The 26929-nt window shown below is 33.2% G+C and overlaps 4 protein-coding genes across 8 annotated transcripts in view; 2 read left to right on the forward strand and 2 right to left on the reverse strand.

The window, feature by feature from the left end:
* LOC111697558 (aldehyde dehydrogenase X, mitochondrial) lies at positions 1-23534 on the reverse strand. Its single transcript, XM_023467597.1, has 17 exons — positions 23527-23534; positions 10108-10111; positions 9830-9968; positions 9147-9248; positions 8751-8793; positions 8559-8682; positions 7758-7805; positions 6710-6987; positions 6221-6300; positions 4876-4963; positions 4606-4701; positions 4172-4247; positions 3776-3831; positions 2594-2655; positions 2125-2186; positions 1147-1244; positions 1-603 (listed from the first exon to the last, which is right to left on the reverse strand). Exons 3-17 carry the CDS (start codon positions 9961-9963, stop codon positions 487-489), a joined length of 1464 nt encoding a protein of 487 aa, XP_023323365.1. The 5' UTR covers positions 9964-9968; positions 10108-10111; positions 23527-23534; the 3' UTR covers positions 1-486.
* Positions 10284-13717, reverse strand: LOC111697535 (uncharacterized). The gene is made up of 7 exons (XM_023467561.1): positions 13588-13717; positions 13343-13390; positions 12915-13001; positions 12420-12469; positions 11915-12123; positions 11602-11606; positions 10284-10560 (listed from the first exon to the last, which is right to left on the reverse strand). The coding sequence occupies exons 1-7, from the start codon at positions 13693-13695 to the stop codon at positions 10396-10398; spliced, it is 672 nt and encodes a 223-aa protein (XP_023323329.1). The 5' UTR covers positions 13696-13717; the 3' UTR covers positions 10284-10395.
* Positions 14744-25414, forward strand: LOC111697556 (putative leucine-rich repeat-containing protein DDB_G0290503). 5 transcript variants are annotated; one of them, XR_002764315.1, is made up of 13 exons: positions 14744-14850; positions 15311-15407; positions 15633-15813; positions 16163-16415; positions 16880-17043; positions 17138-17230; positions 17351-17398; positions 17455-20635; positions 21637-21809; positions 21958-22080; positions 22707-22769; positions 23239-25165; positions 25289-25414. XR_002764315.1 is itself a non-coding variant. In XM_023467594.1 (12 exons), the coding sequence occupies exons 1-12, from the start codon at positions 14785-14787 to the stop codon at positions 23408-23410; spliced, it is 4614 nt and encodes a 1537-aa protein (XP_023323362.1). In that variant the 5' UTR covers positions 14744-14784; the 3' UTR covers positions 23411-25414. The 5 variants fall into 5 exon arrangements, 2 of the variants coding, with proteins under 2 accessions (XP_023323362.1, XP_023323363.1); XR_002764316.1 differs by having other exon boundaries at positions 25329-25414; XR_002764317.1 differs by having other exon boundaries at positions 23239-25140; positions 25329-25414.
* The window catches only part of LOC111697559 (serine/threonine-protein phosphatase 6 catalytic subunit-like), an 8352-nt gene continuing 6830 nt past the window's right edge, over positions 25408-26929 (forward strand). The window contains exons 1-3 of the mRNA XM_023467598.1: positions 25408-25487; positions 25922-26005; positions 26832-26891. Of these exons, the coding sequence (XP_023323366.1) occupies positions 25446-25487; positions 25922-26005; positions 26832-26891 (186 nt within the window). The 5' untranslated portion in view covers positions 25408-25445. The remainder of the gene's footprint in view (positions 25488-25921; positions 26006-26831; positions 26892-26929) is intronic.

A 26929-nucleotide genomic window follows, 5' to 3' on the forward strand; every position in this document is an offset into this window, starting at 1 on the left:
TTCAAGTGACCCTCCATTTGTAGAGTGACGTGTTCGATTCACAACAGTTCCCTTTAAACTTTGGACCGATCAGGGATGTCTGACGTATTCTTAATAATCTACAAAAACTTAAATCGTTAAACATTGTACATTTAAGAAATATTAATATTTACTTTATAGAAGTCGTAGAAAATAAACATTTAATTTTGAATTTTTTGCGTTGCATTACACAAGCACAGACTGTACAAGAGCACTCACTCTGGATTTAAAGGAATCCGAACAATTGAGAGATATTAACAGGGAAATCTTCACCTTCGATGAACTGTCAAAGGTTTAAAGGGTACCGATGCATATCGGAAATTGCCCTCTTTGCTTGAAGGGCCGCTTAAAATTACGCTTACTGTCTCTTTAAACTAGATAATCACAGCAAAAGTAAACATTTTCAAGCTTTTAAAACAGGTTAAATATCCAGAACTGATATTGCAACGTCCACTCATAGATCGGCTCTTAAGAATTCTTCTGGTTGAGGGCCATCGTGATGGTTTTAGTCTCGATGTACTCTTTGACCCCCTCAGGTCCTAACTCCCTTCCATGACCGGACTGCTTGAATCCTCCAAACGGCGTCTAAAACAAAAATTGTAAATATAATTGACAAGACATTGGAAAATATTTATTCATTGTCCTAAGGGTAGAATGCTTGCACTTTCTTTAAGAAATCACATTGTCCTAAGGGTAGAATGCTTGCACTTTCTTTAAGAAATCACATATTCCTTTGCCAATTTCTTTGCTATGAGGTAAAAAGAAGTTGACAAAGTTAATTGAATATCTCAGAAAATGTCATTATAAGATTATACAATCTTACATTTTTATATTTTATATTTACTCAAGAACAAATCGAGTTTTTCGAAATTCTTTCCAAAATCTTCATTTCTAGCTTTAAGATATCTGAAAGTAAGGCCCAGAAAACAGCGGAATCGGAAGACGACCAGTAATCAAATATGTGTATTTGATGTGTTATTTATTGTAAAGCAGTATCGTAAAATTCAATTTATGAAGTGGAATGTGTCCAAATTCACCGTGTTTTACGCCCATCGGACTATTTAAATAATAACTTGACTCTAACAGTCGTCTTCCTTTTCCAATCTGATGGGTTTTACAATAGTTTACCTGGGCTAGAGTATGATCATAGCAATTAATCCAAACACTGCCTGCCTCAATACTGTGGCTAAACTCTAATGCTTTCTTTATGTCCCGGGTCAGAACTCCTAAACAACTCCATTTTATCCCGGGTCAAAACTCCTAAACCACTACATTATATCCCGGATCAAAACTCCTAAACAACTCCTTTATATCCGAGGTCAGAACTCCTAAACAACTACATTATATCCCAGGTCAGAACTCCTAAACAACTACATTATATCCCGGGTCAGAACTCCTAAACAACTACATTATATCCCAGGTCAGAACTCCTAAACAACTCCATTATATCCCGGGTCAAAACTCCTAAACCACTACATTATATCCCGGGTCAAAACTCCTAAACCACTACAGTATATCCCGGATCAAAACTCCTGAACAACTCCATTATATACCAGGTCAGAACTCCTTAACAACTACATTATATCCCGGGTCAAAACTCCTAAACCACTACATTATATCCCGGCTCAAAACTCCTAAACAACTCCATTATATCCCAGGTCAGACTTCCTAAACAACAACATTATATCCAGGGTAAGAACTCCTAACAACAACATTGTATCCCCGGTAGGAACTAAGAACTTCTTAACAACTTTAAATTTTGCGTCAGAACTCCTGGAGCTACATTATATCCCGGGTCAGAACTCCCAAAAAACACATCTATCTATTATGACAACCCAATAACACGAATGTTACCAGGAAACCACCCCTCCCTGAAACCCTCTGCCTCCCTGAGGAGTACGTGCGTCACAGAGTTAGCATGACATGTGCAAAGAATAAGCATTCTTGAACACTAGGAAGCGAACAATATTAAATTGTTCTCCTGTACCGTGTAATAATGGGAATTCTTACACAATAGGTTTACTACTATAGAACCGAACAGATATGAATAGATTGTATAAAAACTTAAATTAATATTTTCTGTGTTAATAATTAAAACAGTTCAACCTGCAGCTAGTCCATATTGTGTATCATTGGCTCGTTTTATCACCTCCTCCATAGTTGAGAACCTGGACAATAAACACCCGATTATATCTTATTCTTAATAGTAAATACATTTTATATAATTGCAATCAGGGTGTTAATGTTAAACATTATATAACCAGGGATGTACATTTTCTCAAAAAATAATTTTTCTTCTCCCCCACCCTTTGTAAATATTTTTCGCCCCAGAAGTGATATATTCTACTGCGGAGCGCACATTTTTTGGGGGGGATTTTATTCGCTGAATTAAGGAAAATCAATGTTTTCAGGGGAAAATTAATGAATTTTTGGATAAAAATTTACAAAAAGAATGAAAAAAGTTGCCTTTGGACGTTCAATTATCATTTTCCCTCCCCAAATGGCAAATTATCAAATGTGAAGAATAGGTACCCCGGAATCTCATTAAAATCGACTCTAAAATATAAGATTATACCTAAGAATAGATTGAACCGGTCCGAAAATTTCCTCTTTAGCTATCACCATTTCATCAGTAACCTTTGAAATAAGTAAACTTAACCCTTCAAACAAAATTAAACAATAGTAATTGTCTCGCTAAGAATAGAGAATGTTTGGACCATATTGATTGAAAATCAATCAAATAATTAGGAAAAGCAAATTAATATAAAAATCAACTTAACGAGTGAGCTCTTAATTGTAAGCAGTACTTAGGATCCGGATCCATTTAATCCGCAAAGTTTTGGCCTCCTGGATCCGGATCCAAGGGGCAAAATATCAAAAAACTGCAAAAAAAAATTTAAGCTCAAACCAAAATCTGAACTATTAAAAAAGGGAGATAATACAAATTTCCTGATTTCTGAATGGTTCATCAAGTCTTAGCATAAAAAAAAAGCGAAAAAAGTACAACAATAAATTAGAAAATTCTGCTTTGTTGAAAAAATACAGTGAATTCTATGGAAATAAGCGGACCTGGATCCGGATCCATTTTTCCACTGCGGATCCAGGATCCCGATCCGCATCAAAATTAAACGGATCCTAAGCACCGATTGTAAGAAGGGCGGCCGTGAGGCTGAGAAGTATCGGTAATGTATACTATATAAAATTTTTTTTAAGTGTAGTCTCTTTTTCATATACCTTTTTAGCGTTGGAAAAAAATTAGTTTTTGCTTGTAATTGATTTTGATGGTAATTATTTCGTTAGAACGACTGATCTAGAAAATATAAACATAATGCTAAAGTTCGCAGATGACACTAAATTAGGACACCGGTCAGATTCAATGGAAGATATTGACTGCAAACAAACAGCTTTTAATAGACTTATGGAATAGTCTGAAAATTGGTGCATGAAGTTTAACGTTTTTGCATATTGGGAGAAGAAACATCAAGCATGTATACACAATCTGATATTAATGTTTTGATTTGAAAAACTGATTTTTTTCAATGGTGGATTCTCTGCAAAAGAGACTTATGCATTTCTACTGCAGGAAAACAAATAAGAATTATCAGAATAAAACACTTTCAACTTAGAAAAACGACATTATCTTTAACGTTATTGATTAGATAAAGGTTACAATGGTACCGTTGTAACTCTGGGATTGCCATCTTTGTATGAAGATTCACTTGAGATTTCCCTTACAGTCCCTTTAATATTTGCATACCTCCGCAAACACAGTTGGTTGCACAAAATATCCAAGATCTCCAACTCTCTGTCCACCTTCAAACAAGTCAAAATTATAACTCGAAGTCGAACCCACCCACCCTTTTTTGTTAAACACTACAGTTCATATCATACCATTTCATATATCATTTATCATATATCATATATCATATATCATAAATCATAAATCATAGATCATATATCATATATCATATATCATATATCATATATCATATATCATATATCATATATCATATATCATATATCATATATCATATCAAATGAAATTAAATCTCAAATCAAACTTAATCATCTTAGCCTAGCTTTATATTTAACAAATTAATCTAATTTAGTCTTCTATAAAAAATAAAAGGCTCCCTTTGGATTGCATTTTTACCTGCTACAAGTTTAGCTCCTTGTTCCTTCCCCTGATTTATGAATCCAAGAATACGATCAAACTGCACTTTATTGACCTGAATAATAGAGGCAACGTTAAGCAATAGATAATTAATTTAAGAATAGATATTTAAATCAAAAGATCGATAGTTCGAACATGCATATTTAAACCGACCGCAAAATTATTAATTGTTACATTTTTATAGCTGAAAACAAACAAAGGAAGATAGATTCAAGGGTCTATATTTTCCTGAAAAATCACCGACCCACTATTTTGAAAATAATTTTTCCCCAGAAGCTTTAAAAAGGAAAATCATTCTTAAAAATATACACCCCTGCTTATATTTTTAATGATATGTGGCTGAATTTTTTCTTCTGGAATTAAAAGATTTTTTTTCGGGGGGGGGAGGGAGGGGGGCACAGATCACAAGTTACCTGAGGCCCCTGATCAACATCTGTCCATGGATCCCCCACTACTCTTTTCTTGGCTAACTCTGCTGCCTTCTTCACAAACTCGTCATAAATACCATCCTAAATATTCTTTGTGTTGGTAGCCATCTTTAAAATCATTCTTTAAGTGGAGCTTCAAACATTTCTGTCGGGGATTTTTAAAATCAGTTTTTCAACAATAAAAGTTTTCCTGGGATTACACGTGCATAATTATATGTATAAATAAATTGTAGGAATAAGGAAACTGCCTGTTACCTGTACAAAAGTTCTGGAGCCTGCACAACAGTTTTGTCCATGGTTTGTGAATATAGCATTGTATGCAATATTCACCGCCTCGTCTAAACAATCCGGATTAAAGGGAATGACGTCGTATTTTCGAGTGACTCTCCATTTATCGAGGGACATGTCTAATTCACAAGGGTACACGTTAAAGCTTTGTATGATCAAGATTGAACTATAAAAAAACTAGCTATAGCGCCCGCCGTTGCCCGTGAATTTTTTTTTCGATTTTTTTATAGCCTTTGTTAAACCCGAGGTATTTAAGGGTTCCCTCAAAAAGTGTCCGCCCATTCGGTCCAGCCGTTTAGCCAACTATAGTTAACATATAAATATATATACACATACATACAAATATAAATATATGAGCAAAGCATTATTATAAAAATAATTGTTTTCAATTAGGGTTTCTCTACAAAAACAACTTGAGCATTTCTTCTGCATATACAAGAGGAATTATCAGAATTAAATACTTTTTATGCAAGGAAAAGGATTATATCTTCCGCAATCCGCATTATTGATTAGATAGACTTAAAGGGAACCCTTGCAGTGGTGTTTATTTTTCTCTTTGCAAAAGTATAAGCTTACATTGCGTTTAGGGAAATAAAATGGAAAAAGGGGGAAGGGAAGGAGAAAACGGAAAAGGGAAGGGGAAAGAGAAGGGAAAAGGAAGATGAGGGAAGGGAAAAGTGGAAGATGGAAGGGAAAAAGGGAAGAGAGAAGGGACACAGAGCAAGAGGGAAGGAAAAAGGGGGAAGGTGAGAAGAGGAAAGGGAAAAGGGGGAAGGATAGAAGAGAAAAATTGCAAAAAACAGTTTCAGAAATAAGTTAAGAAAAAAGTTGACTTTTTGAGGGCAACAAAACGCTACATTTTACTACTAAAATCAAAAAAATTCTCTGCTCTCAGAAACCTGGAAAAAGACCCATTTTTAAGTCGTGGATTTGGGGAAAAATATGATTCTGAAAGGGGGGGGTGCAAAAATATGAGTTTCACAACTTATATACAACCCTGCACCCTTGTAAATCGGACTAGCCCCTGTTTAATTCAAAGGTCACTTGAAATTAAGCATGCAGTCCCTTTAAGTGAGCCTAGATTAAGAGTATGAAGATTGTTTCCGGATCCGGATGAATAGATCTAAAATACTGTTTCCGGATCAGAACAAGGTCAATAGATTGAAAATACTGTGTCCGGATTAGAATTAAGATAAAATAGATTGAAAATACTGTTTCATGATCAAATAAAGATCAAAAGATACAAAATCCTGTTTTTGGATCAGTTTTTTAGTTAGAACTCTAAATTATCGAAAAATTATTTTTTATTGAATCCACATCATCAAATATAACGAGAGGACTTTTCCCTCCCAGCTCCAAAGATACACGCTTTAGGTTAGTTCGAGCAGCAGCCTGATAAATAATTAAGTTAACGGTTGTGCACAGGTGCAGCGTGCACTGTAAATATAAGGACTTGAAGGAATGATAGGGTGTCACTGAAAAAAATCCCAGATATGCGACACATTTCATAGGAAACATTTTGGTCAAACCAGCGCAAATACGAAATTTTGACATTTTTTTAAAATATTTTCCAAAATAGCCAAGCATTTTTTGTATTGTTATAACTCAAAGAAGTTTTCAAGGTTTTTAAAGTGAAATACCATTTTGGAAATGTTGTATGTTACTAAGGTTAAACAATATTGGACAGAATTTTTAGAATTTTTTATTTTTTGAAAGTCATCGGTCCAAAAAGGGTAAAAAACTTAGGGGTTTTCACACCTTTAGTCAGCGTAGGGAGGAGGAAACAAAGGTTTGTATTTACCTGCATGATAATCCTGCCAACTTGAGTAGATCCTGTGAATGCCACCTTGTCAATATTCATGTGTTCAGCAATAGCAGCGCCTGCAGTTGCACCGAACCCGTTAACAATGTTGATAACACCAGGGGGAAATCCTGCCTCTCTAGAGAGTTGACCCATATACAGAGCAGATAATGGAGTTGCATCAGCTGGTTTAAGAACTAAAGTGCATCCTGCCGCCAGGGCAGGACCCCATTTCCAGGCTAGCATTGCTACAGGGTAGTTCCAGGGGATTATTTGACCTTAAAGGGAGTGTTCGCAAAAAATGAAAGGGGGTATAGGCTTACGACGAAAAATAAGCGCTTTGGATCGCTACTAATCTTACTTCAACAGATAGAAGTAAGATTAGTAGGGATCAAAAGCGTTTATTATTCGCCATATGAATAAACCCCTTTAATTTTTTGCGAACACTCCCTTTAAGTTGAAGTTAGGATTATAAGTTTGAGTTAAAGGGACTGTATGCGTAATTTCAAGTGACCCTCCGGGGAATATCCGGTTTAAAACGGTACCCTTTAAACCTTGTCTAATCAAGAGTTAATCGTGTGTTTATTTTAAATGGTGTACAAGTTACTAGACAACTGTCGAGTGTATGTTAACGTACAGTGTGAACTCCACACAGCTGACGTTATAACATATTTCATTAGAATAAAACGTACAGTGTGAACTCCACACAGCTGACGTTATAACATATTTCATTAGAATAAAGAAAATTCTACGCTTAACCTGGTTTTTAAATATTTAAATGTAAATACGTATTTTCTGAGACTCATTGAAAGTAAATAATAATCTTTAAAGAATAAAGCAGCTTACAAATAAAGTAAATCAACAATCACACACATTTCTATATTAAGACCGTCTTCCTTAATCAGTCATTGGGTTATAGGTACTGTTGTGAATCAGACACTACACTTTACACAGGGAAGCTCACTTGAAATTACCCCTACAGTCCATTTAAATGTTAATTTAAAAAGTATGATTAAGGATTGGAACGAAATCTATAAAATGAACTTACCAACAACTCCGACTGGTTCCTTCTTTGTAATTGTCATCACATTCCCGTCTAAAAATATAGACATATATCAGTATATATATATTATATATATATACCATGACTTCATACACATACATCTAAACAGTTTGTTATTAACCTCTGTGACAGAAACAATCTCAAGGAATAAAAATTGTCTTAAAACAATTTTTTTTTTAAAGTGAATATTTGCAAATTATCTTTTTTCCATCTCATAATCTGAGTTCGTTTCCCTTATGTCCATTTGACAGCCCAAATTTTTATTTTGAATCATCTTTTTTGTTTCTTTATTTTCTTGTGATTTAAATTTTTTTTTTTTAATTTTTATTACCGAATTTAATAGTTTTTACATCGTTAGAACTGACGAGGCTCAACCCAGACCGAAACATATTTTCAATAAATGTGGAACTAACATCTACGTTTTTTTACTCTACAGAGGTTTGGTCCATCAACATCACCGAATTTTAAATATATATTATAGAACTACAAAAAAAATCCAGCCCTCGATTAAAAGTTCCCCCGGTTGCCCTGAATATTGTTAAAAAGCAAGAAACATTATGAAGGCAATAAATACCAAAACCATGTAAAATTCTATTCCATCAACTTAGATCTACAAATATATTTTTAGGACAAATTGAAGAGAGTTATCGACCCCTTTTCAATTATAAAATATCCGCCGAATATTAACAATTTTCCAAATTAAATTTTATTTTTACAAGGTACATTTTAAAACCCCAAAAACATATAAGTTTTATTTGAGATAAATATTCAATGTCACACATGTACCTGCTGGTATAGTATCTCCATGTATTTTATCCGCCCAGCCTGCGAAGTACTGGATCACATCAATCGACTGCTCAATGTCCCCCAGTGCCTCCTGGTAGGGCTTCCCGTTGTCTAAGGTGTCCAACTAAATATAAAATGTTTGATCCTCCCCTCTCCAATGTCTCCAGGTTAATATTAACAAAATAAATACACCTGGGCCAAATATTCTTTGTCCCTTGTCATAAGTTGAGCCAAACTAAAACAAAAAATTATAAATATTTTGCTTGTATGTTTGTCTTTAACATCACCCGGTTTACAAGTAATAAGAAATAAAAAAATAAAAAATCTGAAAGGGAACCCGGGTGCATCAACATGCGGCCTGGAATCCAGCCGGGCTAAAATGTAAAATGTAATATATTGTAATATATTGTAAAAATCTTGAAAATCCCTCAATGAAATCAGAAAAATCTGCGGGGAAAAAAAGAGAAAATTGGCTACTGAAAGGCAGAAGATATAATTAGTAATTAATTTAAAAAAAGAGAGAAGCGCCAAGCGCCATGGAAGCCTAGTTATTTGAATATACAAATAAGGAGGAAAAATAAAAATTACCTTAACATGAGCTTGCCCCGTTTGCTAGCATCCATGGTTCTCCAGGGGGAACCAATCTTAAATGCTCGACGAGCAGCTTGTACTGCTAGATCTATATCAGCTCTGAAAGTTTTTGAACGAATGAAAAATTGATAATTGAAAGATAATTGTTACGAACAAACTGACGGTATGATTTGAAGAGTTATTATTATTATTATTATTAAAGGACAACCCATCATTCAATGAAATAGGGGTCGGCGCTCCTAGCCGCCGAAACGTATCCATGGGCTGACCGAACTGGTCACCCTAGGGAGAAGACTTATACTAGGCGGTCTGCCCAAGACAGCTCCAAATCAGGAGACTCTCTAAAAACCAGGCGGTCTGCCCAAATAAAAATGTTAATTTAAAAAAATTATCATAATGAAGGATTTAATAAATATAAAGGAAAAAAAACTTCAAGTGCGAATTACAAAATGAAAGAGTGATTCAAGATAAAAATGAATAATAGGAAGAATGAATGAATGAATTGTGCGTGAATTCAGGACCATTATTAGAATGAAAGGATACGTAAATAAATAAGATAAAATGATTTTTTTACAAGCAACAAAAAATATAGTAGACAATCAATGATGAATGGATGAATACGAATGAATGAATGATTATATAAATGAATAAAATAATGAATAAATAAATGAATGAACTACCTATCTCCCTCAGCAACTAACGCTATAACCTCCTCTGTGCAGGGATTTATCGTAGCGAAGGTTTTTTTTGAAGCCGCGTCCACAAATTCATTGTTTATAAACAACTGAGTGTACTTGATCTCGGGCAGATCCATCTTTTCTGAAATTTCATTAATTTAGTGACAAACACAAGACCTAGTGGAGATGCAAATTTCACATTAAAGGAACTGAATACATAATTTCAATTGAGCCTCTATGTATAAAATGACATGTCATATTCACAACGATACCTTTTCAACCTCTCTGATCAAATATAGATAAAATATCATCTTTATTATATTTTTTATAGCATAAAAATGATGAAGAAAACTGTTCGCATTAAACATTTATCTTGTAAAAACAAGGAAAGCTTTCTAAGATCAAATCAATGTTTAATGGTACCGTTATGAATCGGACATGACAATTAAAAAAAAAATTTAATGAGAGGTCACTTGAAATTATGTCACAAGTCCTTTAATATTATCCGATGCAACGAGATCGTGATCTCACTAAATGGATTTAGACATATATAAACCAACAGACTAGTTTCACGATTTCATCTTCATTTCCTTTTCTTTCTCCGCCCTCGCCGCTTTCTTTCTTTCTCTCTCCTCTTTCACCAGAACCTTCTCCCTCTCCGCTATTCTGTTCTTCATTATTTCATCCTCAGGGTTCACGTCGTATCCGAACTCAGCCTTCAGCTCCGACAATATCTGAACATAGAGAATGATCATGACTCGAAATCGAAATCGAAATCGAAATCGAAGTCGAAATCGAAATCGAAATCGAAATCGAAATCGAAATCGAAATCGAAATCGAAATCGAAATCGAAATCGAAATCGAAATCGAAATCGAAATCGAAATCGAAATCGAAATCGAAATCGAAATCGAAATCGAAATCGAAATCGAAATCGAAATCGAAATCGAAATCGAAATCGAAATCGAAATCGAAATCGAAATCGAAATCGAAATCGAAATCGAAATCGAAATCGAAATCGAAATCGAAATCGAAATCGAAATCGAAATCGAAATCGAAATCGAAATCGAAATCGAAATCGAAATCGAAATCGAAATCGAAATCGAAATCGAAATCGAAATCGAAATCGAAATCGAAATCGAAATCGAAATCGAAATCGAAATCGAAATCGAAATCGAAATCGAAATCGAAATCGAAATCGAAATCGAAATCGAAATCGAAATCGAAATCGAAATCGAAATCGAAATCGAAATCGAAATCGAAATCGAAATCGAAATCGAAATCGAAATCGAAATCGAAATCGAAATCGAAATCGAAATCGAAATCGAAATCGAAATCGAAATCGAAATCGAAATCGAAATCGAAATCGAAATCGAAATCGAAATCGAAATCGAAATCGAAATCGAAATCGAAATCGAAATCGAAATCGAAATCGAAATCGAAATCGAAATCGAAATCGAAATCGAAATCGAAATCGAAATCGAAATCGAAATCGAAATCGAAATCGAAATCGAAATCGAAATCGAAATCGAAATCGAAATCGAAATCGAAATCGAAATCGAAATCGAAATCGAAATCGAAATCGAAATCGAAATCGAAATCGAAATCGAAATCGAAATCGAAATCGAAATCGAAATCGAAATCGAAATCGAAATCGAAATCGAAATCGAAATCGAAATCGAAATCGAAATCGAAATCGAAATCGAAATCGAAATCGAAATCGAAATCGAAATCGAAAACNAAAACCAGATCCGAATAAAACAAGCATAAAACCGACTACAGCTAAAGAAAGCATAAAAAACAGATCCGAATAAAACAAGCATAAAACCAACTACAGCTAAAGAAAGCATAAAAAACCCAGATCCGAATAAAACAAGCATAAAACCGATTACAGCTAAAGAAAGCATAGAAAACCAGATCCGAATAAAACAAGCATAAAACCGGCTTCAGCTAAAGAAAGAATTAAACACAAGATCCGGATGAAGAAAGCATAAAACCGTCTCCAGCTAAAGAAAACATAAAAAAACAAGATCCGGATGAAGATCGCATAAAACCGGCTCCAGCTAAAGAAGACATAAAAAACTAGGTACCGATCAAATTTAGCATAAAACCGTACCCAGCTAAGGAAAGAATAAAAACCCGCATCCGGGTAAAGAAGGAAAAAAAGACCCATATTAAATCACTATTTCTATTTGTCATACCTAAATCTAAATCTTTCTCCGTAGGCCAGGCGATGCCCGGGTTAACTCCAGATTTTGTACCGTACCTTCCCAACAACCCACGCTTAAATTTACGCGACCTAAAATATTTCAATTTATCAATGAAGGTCGTTTTAATCAGAGATGATCTTTCCCGCGCACCAACATCAGTCTTTCAACAGCTGATATTGATAATTTTTTTACAGGAAAGATAAATAAAATTCCAAGCAAATATATTACAAAAAAAGCTTGCGTCTCTATCATTTATTTCTATTACGTATATATTTCCAATTTTCAATGGTATAAACCTATTAATTTTTACATTAAATAAATAAATCCCCTAGTTCAATGTTAATATTTAATGAATTTTGAGAACATTTTATTTGTAACAACTTACCTATGGTTATTACTATATTGAAAAATAGTTCCCTCGTAAGGTGCAGATCCCTATATCCCAGATATTAAACTTCTATTTCTTTCATTTCCATTTAAATATGAGAATTCTACGAGAAATCTTTGATCAGTTGTGGTCCGATTCACTATGATACTCCTAGAAATTGAGTTCTGGGGGGCTTGTTGGTTACAAAGTACACTCCATGCTAGTTTACGCTGTACGTTCACAGGCCACATCAAAGCTTTTGGGCATTTTATTTCCTGCTATAAATACGGGCAGTCGTTTATGGTACCGTTGCACATCAGACAAATCCACAATTGGAGGGCCACTAGAAATTCCGTGTTCAGATTTATGGATGTAAATATTGAAACCAGACAACATCATGGCGCCAGTTTAGATACTAAGTTTGGAATAATTTGATCTTCACGTTAAATTATGTATTTTGGGTCGATTATCAGGGTGGGCCAAATATATTATTTGTAAAATTATTTAATCTGCCTGCAGTATTTGTCTGTGAGAAGCAGAAAGTCTGGATTTATTTCTTTTTGATTCTAAATATTCTTCTCGTACTTCACTCTCAAGATTCTAAATACAGAATGTAAATTATCAATTTAATAATTCACTTAGCGCTAAAAAGTCCACCCATTACCAGTAAAACTACGTTTTAAAGTTCTTAAATTTATTTCATATTATTATAATTATTTAATGACGCAATTGGTTCAAAATTAGAGTAACAATTGTGCAAAGTAACGATAATCGAATTTCAGTAAAACTATTTTAAGTAAATAGTTACCGAAGTTAATATCTAAATACCTATATATACCACCATTTTACCAAAACCACAGGAGTTAAAGTAATTTCAATTATCATTTTAAATTAATTTTCAACAAATTTATAATTTCTTTATCTAAATTTTAACACTTCACCTGTATTTGCTGTTGATACTCTTCCATTTCTTTACTTTCCTCGGGCAACTAAAAAAATAATCAATATAATTTTGGCTGTCTGTCTATTTATCTGTCAATAAACGTCAAAATTGAAATTTATCCCGAAAAATGACAACATTTGATATTTCACAAATTCCAACAATTTTTGAACATAAAATCTGGGAACATTTGTGTAAAAAGGAGTACAATAACAAGAGTGGCGACTTAAAAGCAACTGTACTAACCTCATACATGTCTGCTTTATTAGATCCTTTCCCAAATATATTCCAGCCAGCATACCTCACGCTCATTCGTTGAGCAATCACCACCTTTAACATTTTTACTGCAAACATTAACGCATTTTTATCAACCAATTGTAAAACATTTTTAAAAGATATTCTTCTTCTTCAAACTTTTATTTAAAAGAACAACGTGAATACTTTTAAACATGAAATATCAAAAAATCACGGGGTTAACAAGTGGCTTTTCGCTATATATTCTCTTCTTGCTCAGGAATATATAAAATTTGATATCTTTGATATCGACAGCTCCGTTATGGAAGACACATAATTTAGTATTGAGCAGCAATCTTGACACTAAAATTTGCCTTTGTAAAGTACTTTTCGTACATTACTATTAAATACAAGAGAGAAAACAAAAATGCAAATAGAGGTATATTCCTAGTAAATTAAAAAGGTTTAAGAATCAAAAGGAAATAAGAAAGAAAAAGATATATGATCAGTGGTAATACATAAAAATAGCCTGATGGGGAGAACACATGTTAACCTACTATATACAAGCATGGGTCTGTCCTAGAGAACGTTCGATTTTATCAATTTTATACATGACCCATTTTTATTTCAGCAAAAATTTTACAACTTTAGGCTTAGGTTAAGACAATTTTTGGGTCGAGCGCTGCGGCTAGGACAGGCTATGGGGTCGAGCGCCGCTACTAGGACAGGAAACAGTTACAAAAACATAGCTTAAGAACTATTTATAATTCATAATCAGTGGATTTATATTTTTATTTGCATATATTTGTAGTACACTTTGAATGTTTAAAATGCCCAATTTGTATTCTAATTTAGAAAAGCATATCACTTAGGTGCGTCTTAGTCGTTAGGCAGTTAAAATGTTTTAAAAATATTTATAAGAACGCATGCACCATTGCGCAGTAAAAAAATAATGCCGCGTTTACAATTGTATCCAGGGTCTCTAATTAAACAGAATTTAGCTGCTGCCTTTCGAACCTTACAGAGCGGCTTAGTTTACAAAGTTCACATCTTAAAAAGTTTATTTTTCAATATGTTTTAATTTAAAATTTAGCTTAATGAGAAAAAAACAAATGAATTTGCTTAAAAAGTACTGAAGAACCCCCGAATTTTTTATTTTCGGTTAATTATTTTTAACATGAATGTTTAGACCACGATGGGCCTTGAGAGATGACTGAAAATGGAACCCTGCTCGAAACATTTCAAGAGGCCGGAGGGCACCCAACTTTTCTCAAAGTAAGTATTATATTAGCAGAAATATCTGTGTTTTACAAAATTTTAGTTTTATGATCTTGATTTGCAAGTATACGACAAGATATGCTGATCTCGGTTAAATTAGAAATAAATTGCGAACTGCCACGAACCTTAAATTCAACCTGAGGATTTATTTTTAATAATCCACAAATAAGTTCATGATTGAAAATCCACGCTTTTTGGACCCACCGGCGCACAGAATCTTGGGAAAAACTCATACAGTTTTGAATTCACTATTTTTGTTAAATTTTTCATCAAAAAAAATTCTACCCAGACAACTCGGCCCTGTAAATGGTGTTTTGTCTAACCTAATTACAGTTGTTGTTGAAAATACTTAAAAATTGGTTAAAATTTATAGGAATAGGGGAGGGGATGTCCCAAGCTAGCTATCTAGGACATGGCCACTATTCCTTAGCTTCCATTACCATTGATTTTATTTCAGGGTTTCCGTTACCCCCCTGGCGAGGTGAATATTAAGGTGGAAGGGGGAAAGCAAACCCTGCAAGTTTTTTGCAAACCTATCCTGCACAGAAGAGGAGGTGAGTTGTAAGCAAAATATAATTTTAAACAATTGAGTTAAACTTTAAAATTTACCATTTAATTGAAATTTTAGTTCAATAATCTTAACTTAGGAATAAACAGGTCTCTCAATACAAGATAAAACAGTTTAAAGCATGAAAGATATAGATTTAAAAAACGTTAAATAAAATTGGAATTAAGTATGAAAAACTGTTGTACTTTAATTCATCCATAACATTTTCTAGGTGATCACCAACAAATCAAGAGATTTAAATACTCTCGTAATTCAAGCCAGGATGGATATTCTCCAAGGAGCGGGGATATTTCCAATGATAGCGGGATATTTAATGATAATTCAGAGAGAAATTCTTCTCTTCTACTGGATTCATTGGGTCGGACTTATCCATCCTCAAACAAAAGCTCTAGGTTAGAAATAAAATAAGAAAAGCTTGGAATTATAATGTTTTGTTTTCTGGAACTGTTTTTTTATTCTTCATATTCTCGGTGTTACATGTTTTTTAAAAAGGTTGTAGGAGTTTATTCTATGGTTTATCACTGATTTCAAATGAATTTCACATAGTTTTTCATAAATTAAAAGATTTACCCTTTTCTTTTCCTGTAGTAAAAATTGACAAAAAAATTTAATATTTGTTGTATCCGTGAAATGAGAAGTTTTATATAAGTGGAGAATTTTTTTTACTTTCACACCACTGTAAATTTTAGCTTCATAACAACTCCATGTTTTTTCAAAAACTTAAATTTTTTATTTCTCTAGACTTGAAGTTCTGTCTGATTTGCCTGAGGTCCATGGTATGTCTACCGCCAAGAGAAAAACAAGAACAAAACGAAAACCAATCCCAATCCAATATTCCGGAGAGCGGCAGAACAAGAACCAGGATTCTCATTGGAGTGCTAGACGCATGGTGCAGCTGTCGAGAGAAAACAGAGAACTTGAGGAAAACCTGCTTCAAATCCAGAATCAGTTGTTAACTCTAGACAAGGTCTACACCCAGTTAAAACTAAATAAGGTATTAATAACCCCCCCACTCCCCAGGTCCATCCTTGGTCATGAGAGACATTTTGTAAATAAAATCTTAATTTATTGTTAGTACTTTTTTCTTTAAAATTTTACATGATGATTTATTGCTTTTCCTTAATAATTTCATATTTTATTTAGAAATGAAAATATTTTGTTCTATTTTTCCTTTTAAAGTATTGCATATTATTTAGCGACAAAAAGATGTTGGAAAATATTTAAACCATTTGAATTAGAATTCAAAATTTAAATTTCCGATTTAATTTTGATTTCTGGGTCGTAGAAAATGATGTCCATCATAATTAAAGTCCGAGGCCAAATTTAAATAAATCCAGTCGCTGAACCGCCAAAAATCAGTTTCAATTGAGCGCCGACTCCAATCTCGAAACATTGAATTCAATTTCAAGTGGAACCAACCATGTTTGAGCCCCTCCGGTTTAACGAATAACTTTCTAGACCTTAATGTCGGAGCAGTGCGAAGAGGAACACTCTAAAGAATTAGAAAATGCACTAAGAGTAAAAAACAATTTGAACGCCGAATTAGAGATTGCTCTGAGAGCCAGGGATTGGTATCAATTGCAAATGAAAGAGCTAAGAACAAGTTGCAATGAACTAGCTAGGTGAGTTTTTATTAATACTTCAATAAAATTTTGTTTAATTGATAATATTAATGATATAGATTATTTTTAAATACTTTTTTGTAATGTATTTTAGTCAGCTTGTCCTATCTAAAGAGGACAGTTTGAATTGGAAATCCCAATATGAATCTGTATCTTTTAAACTGAGAGAAACTGAAGAAAAACTTAGGTAAAATTAACATTGAATTAGAATTGAATATTGAACTTAAAAAAAATATCATATTTCATTGATCACTAATTTTTCCAATCTTAATGAAATCGAGTTTTTAACAATTTTTACTTATTTTAGAGATGATCGAGTGAAGTTTTTGAGGGACAAACAAAAAATAATTACAAGGCAAGTTTCACATGATATTTCCATTTTAAAAACTTAATTTAATTTTATCCTTTTAGGCTTGAATCCTTTGAAGCTAGTCTAGAAACCTCTGAGGCCAATGTATCTGAGTATGACCCAACCCTAGAACTTGTTGCTCTGACCGCTAAACTCAACTTGAAGGATGGAATGCTAAACAATCAGGGGAAGAGAATTCAAGATTTGGAGTCAGAAATACAAACCCTTCGCAATCTTTGTCAAAGTTTAGAGGCAAGTGCCGGTGTCAAACAACTCTGTAGGTTATCTGATTCACCCAAGAAGAAGAATCAAGAATCAAATCATCTGGAAAAATCCTTCAAAGATTTTACAGAAAAAACAAAACTTGACAGTTCAAGCGAAACAGATAAAATTTATAACACAGAATCGTTAGCATTATTAGAACAAACTATAGAAAAACGAACTAAAGAATTAGGCATTTTAGAAACAGATATTGAAAACTATACTGCTCAACTCATTCGCATTCATTCAGACATAGATAAAAAATTTACAACAATTGACCAAATTCATACGGAGATTGATGATAAGAAATCTGCCCTGAAAGCCTTGAAATCTGATTTTGAATCCCGGAACACGGAACTCTCTGATTTAGTGATGACTATAAAAACAAGAAACGAAGATCTACAAACAATTAATTTGACTTTTGTGCAGAACTCTGAAAATTTTGAAAGTAAGCTGCTTGAGCTCAACCAACTCTGCGCTGAAATTAAAAATAAACAAGATATACTTGATAAACTAGAAAAGACACTAGAAGTAAAATCTTCCCTGCTTGAAAACTTAGAACTTAAATTATCGAATCCAGATAAATTTGTTTTTGAAACGCCCATTAATAGCCAAGAAGAAGAGTGTCCCAAGGACAAAGAAACCTTAGGAAGCCTGAAAAACGTAGATAACAATGAAGACGAATGTTCCAGTATTGAAACCAACAGTGTGACGCACGATCCTGATTTTAAGCTACAGAACAATGAACTCCTGAGTAGAGATGAGTACAACAAGAACTGCGAGCACAAGGAGCAGCTGCTGGTGAAGATAGAGAATGTGGAGCAGAAGCTGAAGATTGACGAGCTGGAGAGAACCTTGAGGGAGTCAATCAACATCATGGCGGATATGAACATGGAGAACGACCAGCTAAGGTCCAAGGTTTTTAACTTGGAAGAGAAAACAGTTGAGGTCAAGGACGACAATGTTGAAGAAAATGAGAATGATTCAGAAGAGGTAAAAGAAGACTCTGAAAAAATGACATATAAAGAACTTGAAGAAGAGGTGATTAAAGTTAGGCTTATATGTGGAAGGATAGAGGAGGAAAAAACAAAGATCTTGTTGAATTTAACAGTATTAGAACAAGAAAAATATGAACTTGAGACTAAATATAGAATGGTAAAGGAAACAGAGGAGAAAAAGAACAAGGAATTGACAGATTCGGAGACTAAATCTGAACTAGTAGAAGAGGAAAATAATGAATTAAAGTTAAAATGCGTCAGTTATGAAAAATATTTAGCAAAGATGACCGAGGAGATGGAAGAATTGAAGATTAACTTAACAGACAAGGATGAAGAGAAAAAACACCTAATCAAGATGAAAGAAGAACTTGTGATGAAAACTACGAATCTAGAACAGGAAAAAATAGAAATGTTGACAACTCAAGAAATGAGAAAGAAGGAGAATGAAGAAATCAAGAAGAAATATTTGAAAATGGAAAAGGACAAAGAGGAAATAAAGACAAATCTGACGCAATTGAAAGAGAAAGAACTTAAAATATCTTCAGTTGAAGAAGACATGAAAAATATGGAGAAAAAATATGAAGAGCTGAAGATTTCATATTTTGACTTAGAGAAGGATAGAATGGAGATTAAAGCAGATCAAGTTTGTTTGAAATCTGAACACGAAAGAATGAAGAATGAGTGCTTGGATTCAGATAAACAGAAACAGAAAATTAAAAATCAATATGATCTTTTGCACACAGAGTTGGATCTAAGACAGAATCAGATTAGTAGTTTAGATGTAGAAAATAAAGTCATTAAAAACCATCTAACCCAACTCAAGGAAGAAAATGAGGGGTTAAAATTAGAGTTGGCAAGACTTGAACAAATGAGAATTAGTTGTGAAACCATTTTTAAAGATACTGAGTTAGAGAAGGTTGAACTTGAGAGCGTACTAGCTCAGCTAAATACTGTACATAATAGCATTCAAAACGGGGCTTGCAAGGAATCGGAAACAAATTTGAAACTTAAGAATCTGGAACAAGAAATGGAGAAGTATGAAAACTTGGAACAGGAACTGGAGAAGTATAAAAACTTGGAACAGGAACTGGAGAAGTATAAAAACTTGGAACAGGAACTAGAGAAGTATAAAAACTTGGAACAGGAACTAGAGAAGTATAAAAACCAGGAACAGGAACTGGAGAAATTTAGGAACCTGGAACAGGAACTGAAGAAGTATAAAAACCTAGAGCAGGAACTGGAGAAATTTAGGAACCTTGAACAGGAACTGAAGAAGTATAAAAACCTAGAACAGGAACTGGAGAAATTTAGGAGCTTGGAACATGAATTAGGGGACGAACTAGAAACGCTGAAGTCCGAATTTAAAACAAAAACCGAAGAATTACAAAAATCCACCTTAGAACTTAAATCTTGTTTGTCAGAAAATATCCTTCTACAAAACCAGATAGTGATGCTACAAACCAAAGAGAAAGAATTATTAGAGCTTGTTGAAAACAAAGCAGAGATTATAAAAGAACTAGAAAAGTCTGCAGAATGTTTAAAAAAAGAATTAACCAAAATGTCTGCTGAATCTAGAGAGCAGATTTTAGTTTTAGAACAAGAAAAAATCCAGTTTTATACAGAACTTGAAGTATGTGTCGAACAGAGTTCTCGGTTAAAGTTAGACCAGGAAAATGTTAAAGAATTAATGGAAAATATGAAATTAGAAATCAACTTATCTTTCAATAAATTAACTGCGGAGAATGAGAAGTTGAAAGCAGAACTGTCCAATCTTATCTCAAGGATTGGATCAGAGCAGAGAGAGAAGAATCTAATAATCACCAGTCTACACCAGGACCTGGAGAACTTAAGAGCTCAAGAGAAGAGTTTAGAACAGGGGCGGATACTGCTCCAGGACCAGGTGGATCAGGCAAGGAGTAGTCTAGTACAAGAGAAGGCTAATGTTGCACTTCTACAGAGAGAAATCAGCCAGGTTCAGTTTAAGGTATGTTAAAGTAAGTTGTTTTATCTCTCTTTGCGTCAAAAGGACTGAAATGACCTAATTAAGTTTTGTTTCAAAACCAAAGATTAATTGTTTTCTGAAGGGACACATATATCCTTAGCTTAACAGAGCTGAAAACTCTAGAATGGTGGATATCGGGATTAATGCTTAATCCACTCTTTTTCTTAATCTCGAGATTAAATATTGCTTGTTCTCCTTTCATTTTTAATCTCCAGATTAATTATCCGATCAGGATTAAGGATATCCCATTCTAAAGTTTTCAGCTCAGATTCCATTTGAAAAAAGTCGCAATAATACTAGGTTTTACGCAAATACTGATATTAAAGTTCCGAATATATTTGATTAGTTTTGAAAGTTTGAAGATGAAGGACTTGAATAGGACTGATTAATTATTTTTAAATCAATTTGACAACTTTTAATCAGGATTTATAAATGATATTCCCAATTTGATAAAAAAGTAAAGTTTTTCAAAGGATCGAAAATGTTATGGAACCCGTTAATTTGATGTTTACGTCAATTGACAATTGGTCTATATTTACAAAAAAGATCAAATAATATTTCTTCTATAAATAAATGTACGAATCAGTCAACTATTTATGATATTTAAAATACGGTTGCGGTTTGATTAAAACAGGGAATTGTTTTTCCAATCCAATAAACGTCAAAACGGCTGAACCGATCGGGTCCAAATTTTGTATAGCAATGGAAGGGTTATGGACTGTCAAAGTTAACAATTTTGTCGGACAAAAATGTCGACAATCCTTAATTTGAAAAATGTGCGAAATAAAATAGATAAATCCTCAAAATTTTGGAATGGATAAAAATGGCGACTTTCAGAGCAACAGTTTTAAATCTATATTTGTTAAAAGGGAAAATGGGTGCGAAGAGCCTTAAAAGCCTAATATTTAAATATCATTGATTGATTGATTGAATCTGAAAGTAGATCCCCGGGTATATATATATATGCATGTTTGTATATCTAGTTGAGTGAGGAGGAGAGATTGACCAGCTCCCATATCTCTAGTCTAGAGTCTAGACTGGAGATCCTGCATCAGGAACGGGACGGATTGAGAACAGAGAGATCAAACCATGTTTTTCAACTCAAACAAATGAACAGAGCTCTTAGATCTAGTCTTGCGCATATAAGGAGCTTGAGGTAAAAAAAATCTAGTTTAATCCATAATCATTTTTTACATAAACATTTAAATAATGCATGATCAAAATAAACCTAAGTTTGGGAAGGAGTAGTACCACTCCCTAGCCTATAGAGGTGAGGAGTATATATTAAACCTTGTATTGTGTAGATGTGTGCTGGAAGGAGTAGTACCACTCCCTAGCCTAGAGGAGAGGAGTATATTAAACCTCTTGGATACTAAGTCTAGAAGTAGTAAACTCAGGGACCTGCAACTCTGTATCTCCAGCCTAAGGTAAACCAAGATAACTAAGAATAAAGTGGAATGAAAAATATTTTAAATGATTTAAAACTATTGGATTTAATTTGATATGATAATTGATATCTTATCTTATGGTGAAGGTTCATTTTTAGATTTCCAACAATTACGAATTACAAAGTCCGTTGTATCCAAGACGACTCTCATTAAGATTTTATCTGATATCTTCCTATCATTTATAAACCTGTCATGGCTCAATTTTCTTTGACCAGTTTCGCCAATACATATTTTTCCTGTGGGGCCCAACTAAAGAAACCAAACAGCTCGATATAAAATGGAGTACCGTCTGCAAAGCATGTATAATCATATGGTAGGGCGAACCGCGTCAGTTGTCTCTCCCTTCTATTCCTTACTCCCTGGGGAGGTCTCACACGAAATTTGGGCTCTATTCGTTAAGCTGGTTTGACGTATTGGATACATACAAACAAACAAACAAACAGACAAGCAAATTATGTATATATATATATCAAAAATAACATAATATTTGATTAAAGGACAAAGTAAAGGATCTAAATAATAAATAATTTGCTCTAAAAATAATGTAAGAAGTTGCTCTAAAAAATTTTTTTTTTAAAAGCATAAAAACATCATATTTGTTTAAGGGACGAAGTGAAGGATCTGAATAGTGAACTAGGTTCTCGATCCTCAACTCCTCTTAACACAGGGTCAGTTTTTCTATTCAACTTTAAAGGGACTGTAAAGGAAAAGTGTTTTATATCAATTTTTTATCAATTTCTCGAGACAGGAACATCAGATAGAACTCTTGTATGTCTCAATCAACTCCTGAGACTCTCAGGTTTCAGCCTTTACCCTCTTTCATTTTCCTTTACAGTCCCTTTAATAATTATTTTGGGGATTTGTATTTATTTATTGTTATTATTTATTAAGGGGTATACCTTTTCCAGTAATGATCAAAGAAGTTCAATGGGGTGGGGGAATCAGCCACATTTAGGAAGCTTGCAGTTTGTACACAAATATATGCAAAAACGAAAATAATTTTTAAAAATTCTGTATAATCCTGATTAAAATCAGCTTTTTAAATATTTTACTCTTGGTATTTAAAACTTGTCGTTTTAACTCTTTCATTCGGAGATTGAAGTTTTTACTTTTTATCAAATGATTTGAATATTGTAGAAATAAGGGAGCTGGAAGAATTAGTCCGTTTCTCCTCTCTTCAGATTCATCTTTAACTACTCCCTCCCTCAATACCTCTCCTCTACCCTTTCCTCCCTCCATCTCTACATCACCTGCATCACTCTCCCTCGGCGGATCCGCCCTCTCCTCTCCAAACCACGCCCATTTTTAACAATTCTTTGAAAGTCAAAAATGAGACTCATAAAACTGTAGAAAATGAAAATGACATTTAAGCAATCGTATTTTGGTTTGATGTCGTTTTAATGCTAATAGTTTCACCAATCAAACTTTTGAAGTGAAACGGGTCTGTGTACACTGCACAATGTCTGTGTGAGCCCCTCTGTAATATGCGTGTTTGAATTAGGCGTCGGTTTAATTATGCATTTAATTATGGAAGATGCATTAGGATTAGGGGTTCAAGCGAGAAAGAAAAATCGTATCGCGAAAAAAAGTTCGACGAAAATTTCGTTTCAAAGATTCTTTCTTGTAATTGGCTGGCTAATGGCTAGCTGAATTTAGATGAACGTACATGGAAGGACAGAAACTTAATAAAATAGTTAGAGAAATCAAATTCACTTTATCAAACATTTATTAAAGTAAATAATCTAGCTTCTCCACAACATTATTAATATGATAGTTTCAAGTTTAATAAAACTTGAAATGTTGAGCTCTCAGAGCAGAGAATTCCACAATTTTTTTGCGCAATTAATTGTTGCAGCTACAACACTAATGGTTTTCGTGGATTTTTTTCTCGCGAAAACATTTTCGCGAAATTTCGCATCGTTATCGCACTTTTTCGCTTTATTCATTTTCGCAAAAAAATGCGAAATTTCGCGAAAAATTTTGCCAATTGCGAAACGTTTTGTTCGCGGAAAGCCCTATGCAGGAGTCCCAAAATTAAACTTACGCCAAAGAGAGCAAAACTTTGTATGGGGGCAAGAGAGATGCCACAAAAAGTTATCCCGAAATGTTTAACCTTTTTGACGTTTATTGGATTCAGACAAACAAACAAACAAACAGCCAAGCAAAGTTTATACATTGATAAAAGTTTCTCTGTTAGAAGTAATGAGATCTTAGAGAAATAATTTGTGATTGACTAATCAATAATCATGCAAAACAGCTTTCATCCTTTTAAAAAATTTCCATTTTAAATGGAAGATTATATTTACTGAATTAAAACTGATAAAAAATGCGCCCACTGGAAACATTTTCAACTATTTACATTTTATTAAATGTTATTTTTCTAAATGTATAAGAAAGAAGTGGATTTTGATATTAATGCAAACTATCATCGGTTATCTTTTGATATTATCTTATTTTCGAGTAAGCAGCAAAATCCAAGAATCATATTTTAACCATAATTGTTTTTTTTTTATGTTTTTAATCAAAATATTTGATGAATTCTGCACGTGTTTTGGATTTGTTTAGATGAATTTTATTTTATTATCACTGTAACCCCCCCCCCTGCCCCCCCTTTCCCTTATAACCATACCTTTTAGAAGAGGGGGTAGATTATGCTTTAACCCCCGGGGGTTTGACATTTTTTCAGTAATAACCTAGTCATTAGGATATTTTTTTTCTCGATTTTTGCGCATTTTTTAATCACCCAAGAAGATAAGCTTATCAAGAAATCTGATTTTATTTTCAAATGAGAGATAATGATATTTTATTTTTATTACGCATCATAATTGTGCAATGTGAAATTTGTTGAAGTGCAATGAAATCTTAGTTGAATTGTTTTAGTGATGGTATTTTTTCAATTTACCCATGTTAGGTTGTTTTTACGATTTTCCTTCGTTTGTTATAAAATTATTAGTTTATGTTATGATTTATCGTGTTAATAATGTATCTCTATTTATGGGCAATTAATATCTATATTGGCGCTTTAAGTCAAATATTTAAGTTATTATTTATCTGAATTGCAGGGGTATTTATTTTTTTTGAAATCCTCCGGAAAATTCATTAAATATAATTTTTCATATTTTGAAAAAATCAAGTCCTGTTACTCTCGGCGGATCAATATTTTGGTTAAAGAGTTAATTTTTGATAGTAAATATATACCCCTGTAATTATGTTAATATCTTGTTTAGAAAATGTGTTATGAAATGTGAATACTATGTAACCTAGTCCCGTCTGTGATATAAACTTTATGCCAAACCATTCCTGACATTTCAGATGTGGATTTGAGGACAATACAACAAGATAAAATGGGTGGACCTGATCTAGACAAATGGGTCGAAATATCCAAGGTAACCCNGGAAAAAAAAATGTTTCCTGGGGCGTGACAAAAATATTTATTTAATCCTGATTTTTAAACGGAGTAAAAAAATTGATGGAAAATGTTTAAGAAAGAAATCACATATTTTTTCAAATACACACCTTCAGGCTTTAGTAATAGTTTTTATTTAGTATGTAAAGTACAGTTATATGTGCCATTTTTCGAGCATGGCATCATGGCCTTAAATGGTCCGACTTGGTGAAATTGGTTGATTGATTAATTGATTGATTGATTGATTAGAAAAAACTGAAGAAATAGTTATAATCTTATATTGACACATCTGCAAACATTTAACTCTTAACATCTTCTAATGCATAAAAGTATAATTCATCTTTGTCCTGTCTTTAAATTGATTGATCAATAGTTTATTGATTGATTGATTGATTGATATATTGATTGATTTAGGAATGCAAGTATCTACCTGAAAATGAGTTGAAGCAACTTTGTGATTTGGTTTGTGATCTACTTCTCGAGGAATCTAATGTGCAGGTGGGACATTCATATATGAGGGGGGGGGGTAATTGCAGTTACTTATACTAGTTTCTTAACTAATACAGTTAGAACCAGAAAACTGTTGGATAGAAGACGAAATTTATGCAAAAATTAAGTGTATTCTATTGTGTTACAACGCAAATAGTTTTACTAGTAACTTATCTAATCACTTATTAAATAATTTGCGTCTGTCTACACTGTACATTGTCTTATGTTTCATGGACTACTTTAAGTAATAACTTGAGTCTAAAAGTTGTCTTCTTATTCCAGAGTTTTATGGTTATCACTGTACCTATTAAACTTACACAATCTATATATATACTTTGTTCATCTATCTGTCTGTTTTGTCCATTTGTATCCAAGTAACGTCAAAACGGCTGAACCGATTGGGCTCAAATTTTGTGTGGGACCTCAAGAGGAGGTTTATGAATGATTAAATTAAAAAAAAATTATGTTTTAAAGTTTTTATTTTTGTAAAATTTTGAAAATGCGCGAAAAAATATTATGAAATCTTATACTGTAATCATTTCTTACTCGCCGCATGTTATAATTTTCTAATCTCTCTGTCTTTGGAACCTGATGGTGTAAATCTATGATATTTCAAACTTTGACTAATTATGCTAGCAGAATTAATAGTTTGTCATATCCAAGGTCTACAATTTATTAAGTTAGAAACTAGAAAATAGTTTTAGTAACTTTTTACTTATTAGTAATAATTTTGTTACTTTGTAATAAAACAGAAATTAGAAAATAGTTTTAGATTAGAAAATTATAAATTATAAATAATTAAATATGATTTTTAAAATCTTGTTTATTTGTTTAGCCTGTTTCAACCCCTGTAACAGTGTGTGGTGATATTCATGGACAGTTCTACGATCTCGAGGTAATACCCCCCTCCCTCCCTTCCTCAGCCCCTCCCTT

This window comes from Eurytemora carolleeae, unplaced genomic scaffold (assembly GCF_000591075.1).
Source record: "Eurytemora carolleeae unplaced genomic scaffold, Eaff_2.0 scaffold54, whole genome shotgun sequence".
Taxonomy (NCBI): Eukaryota; Metazoa; Arthropoda; class Copepoda; order Calanoida; family Temoridae; genus Eurytemora; species Eurytemora carolleeae.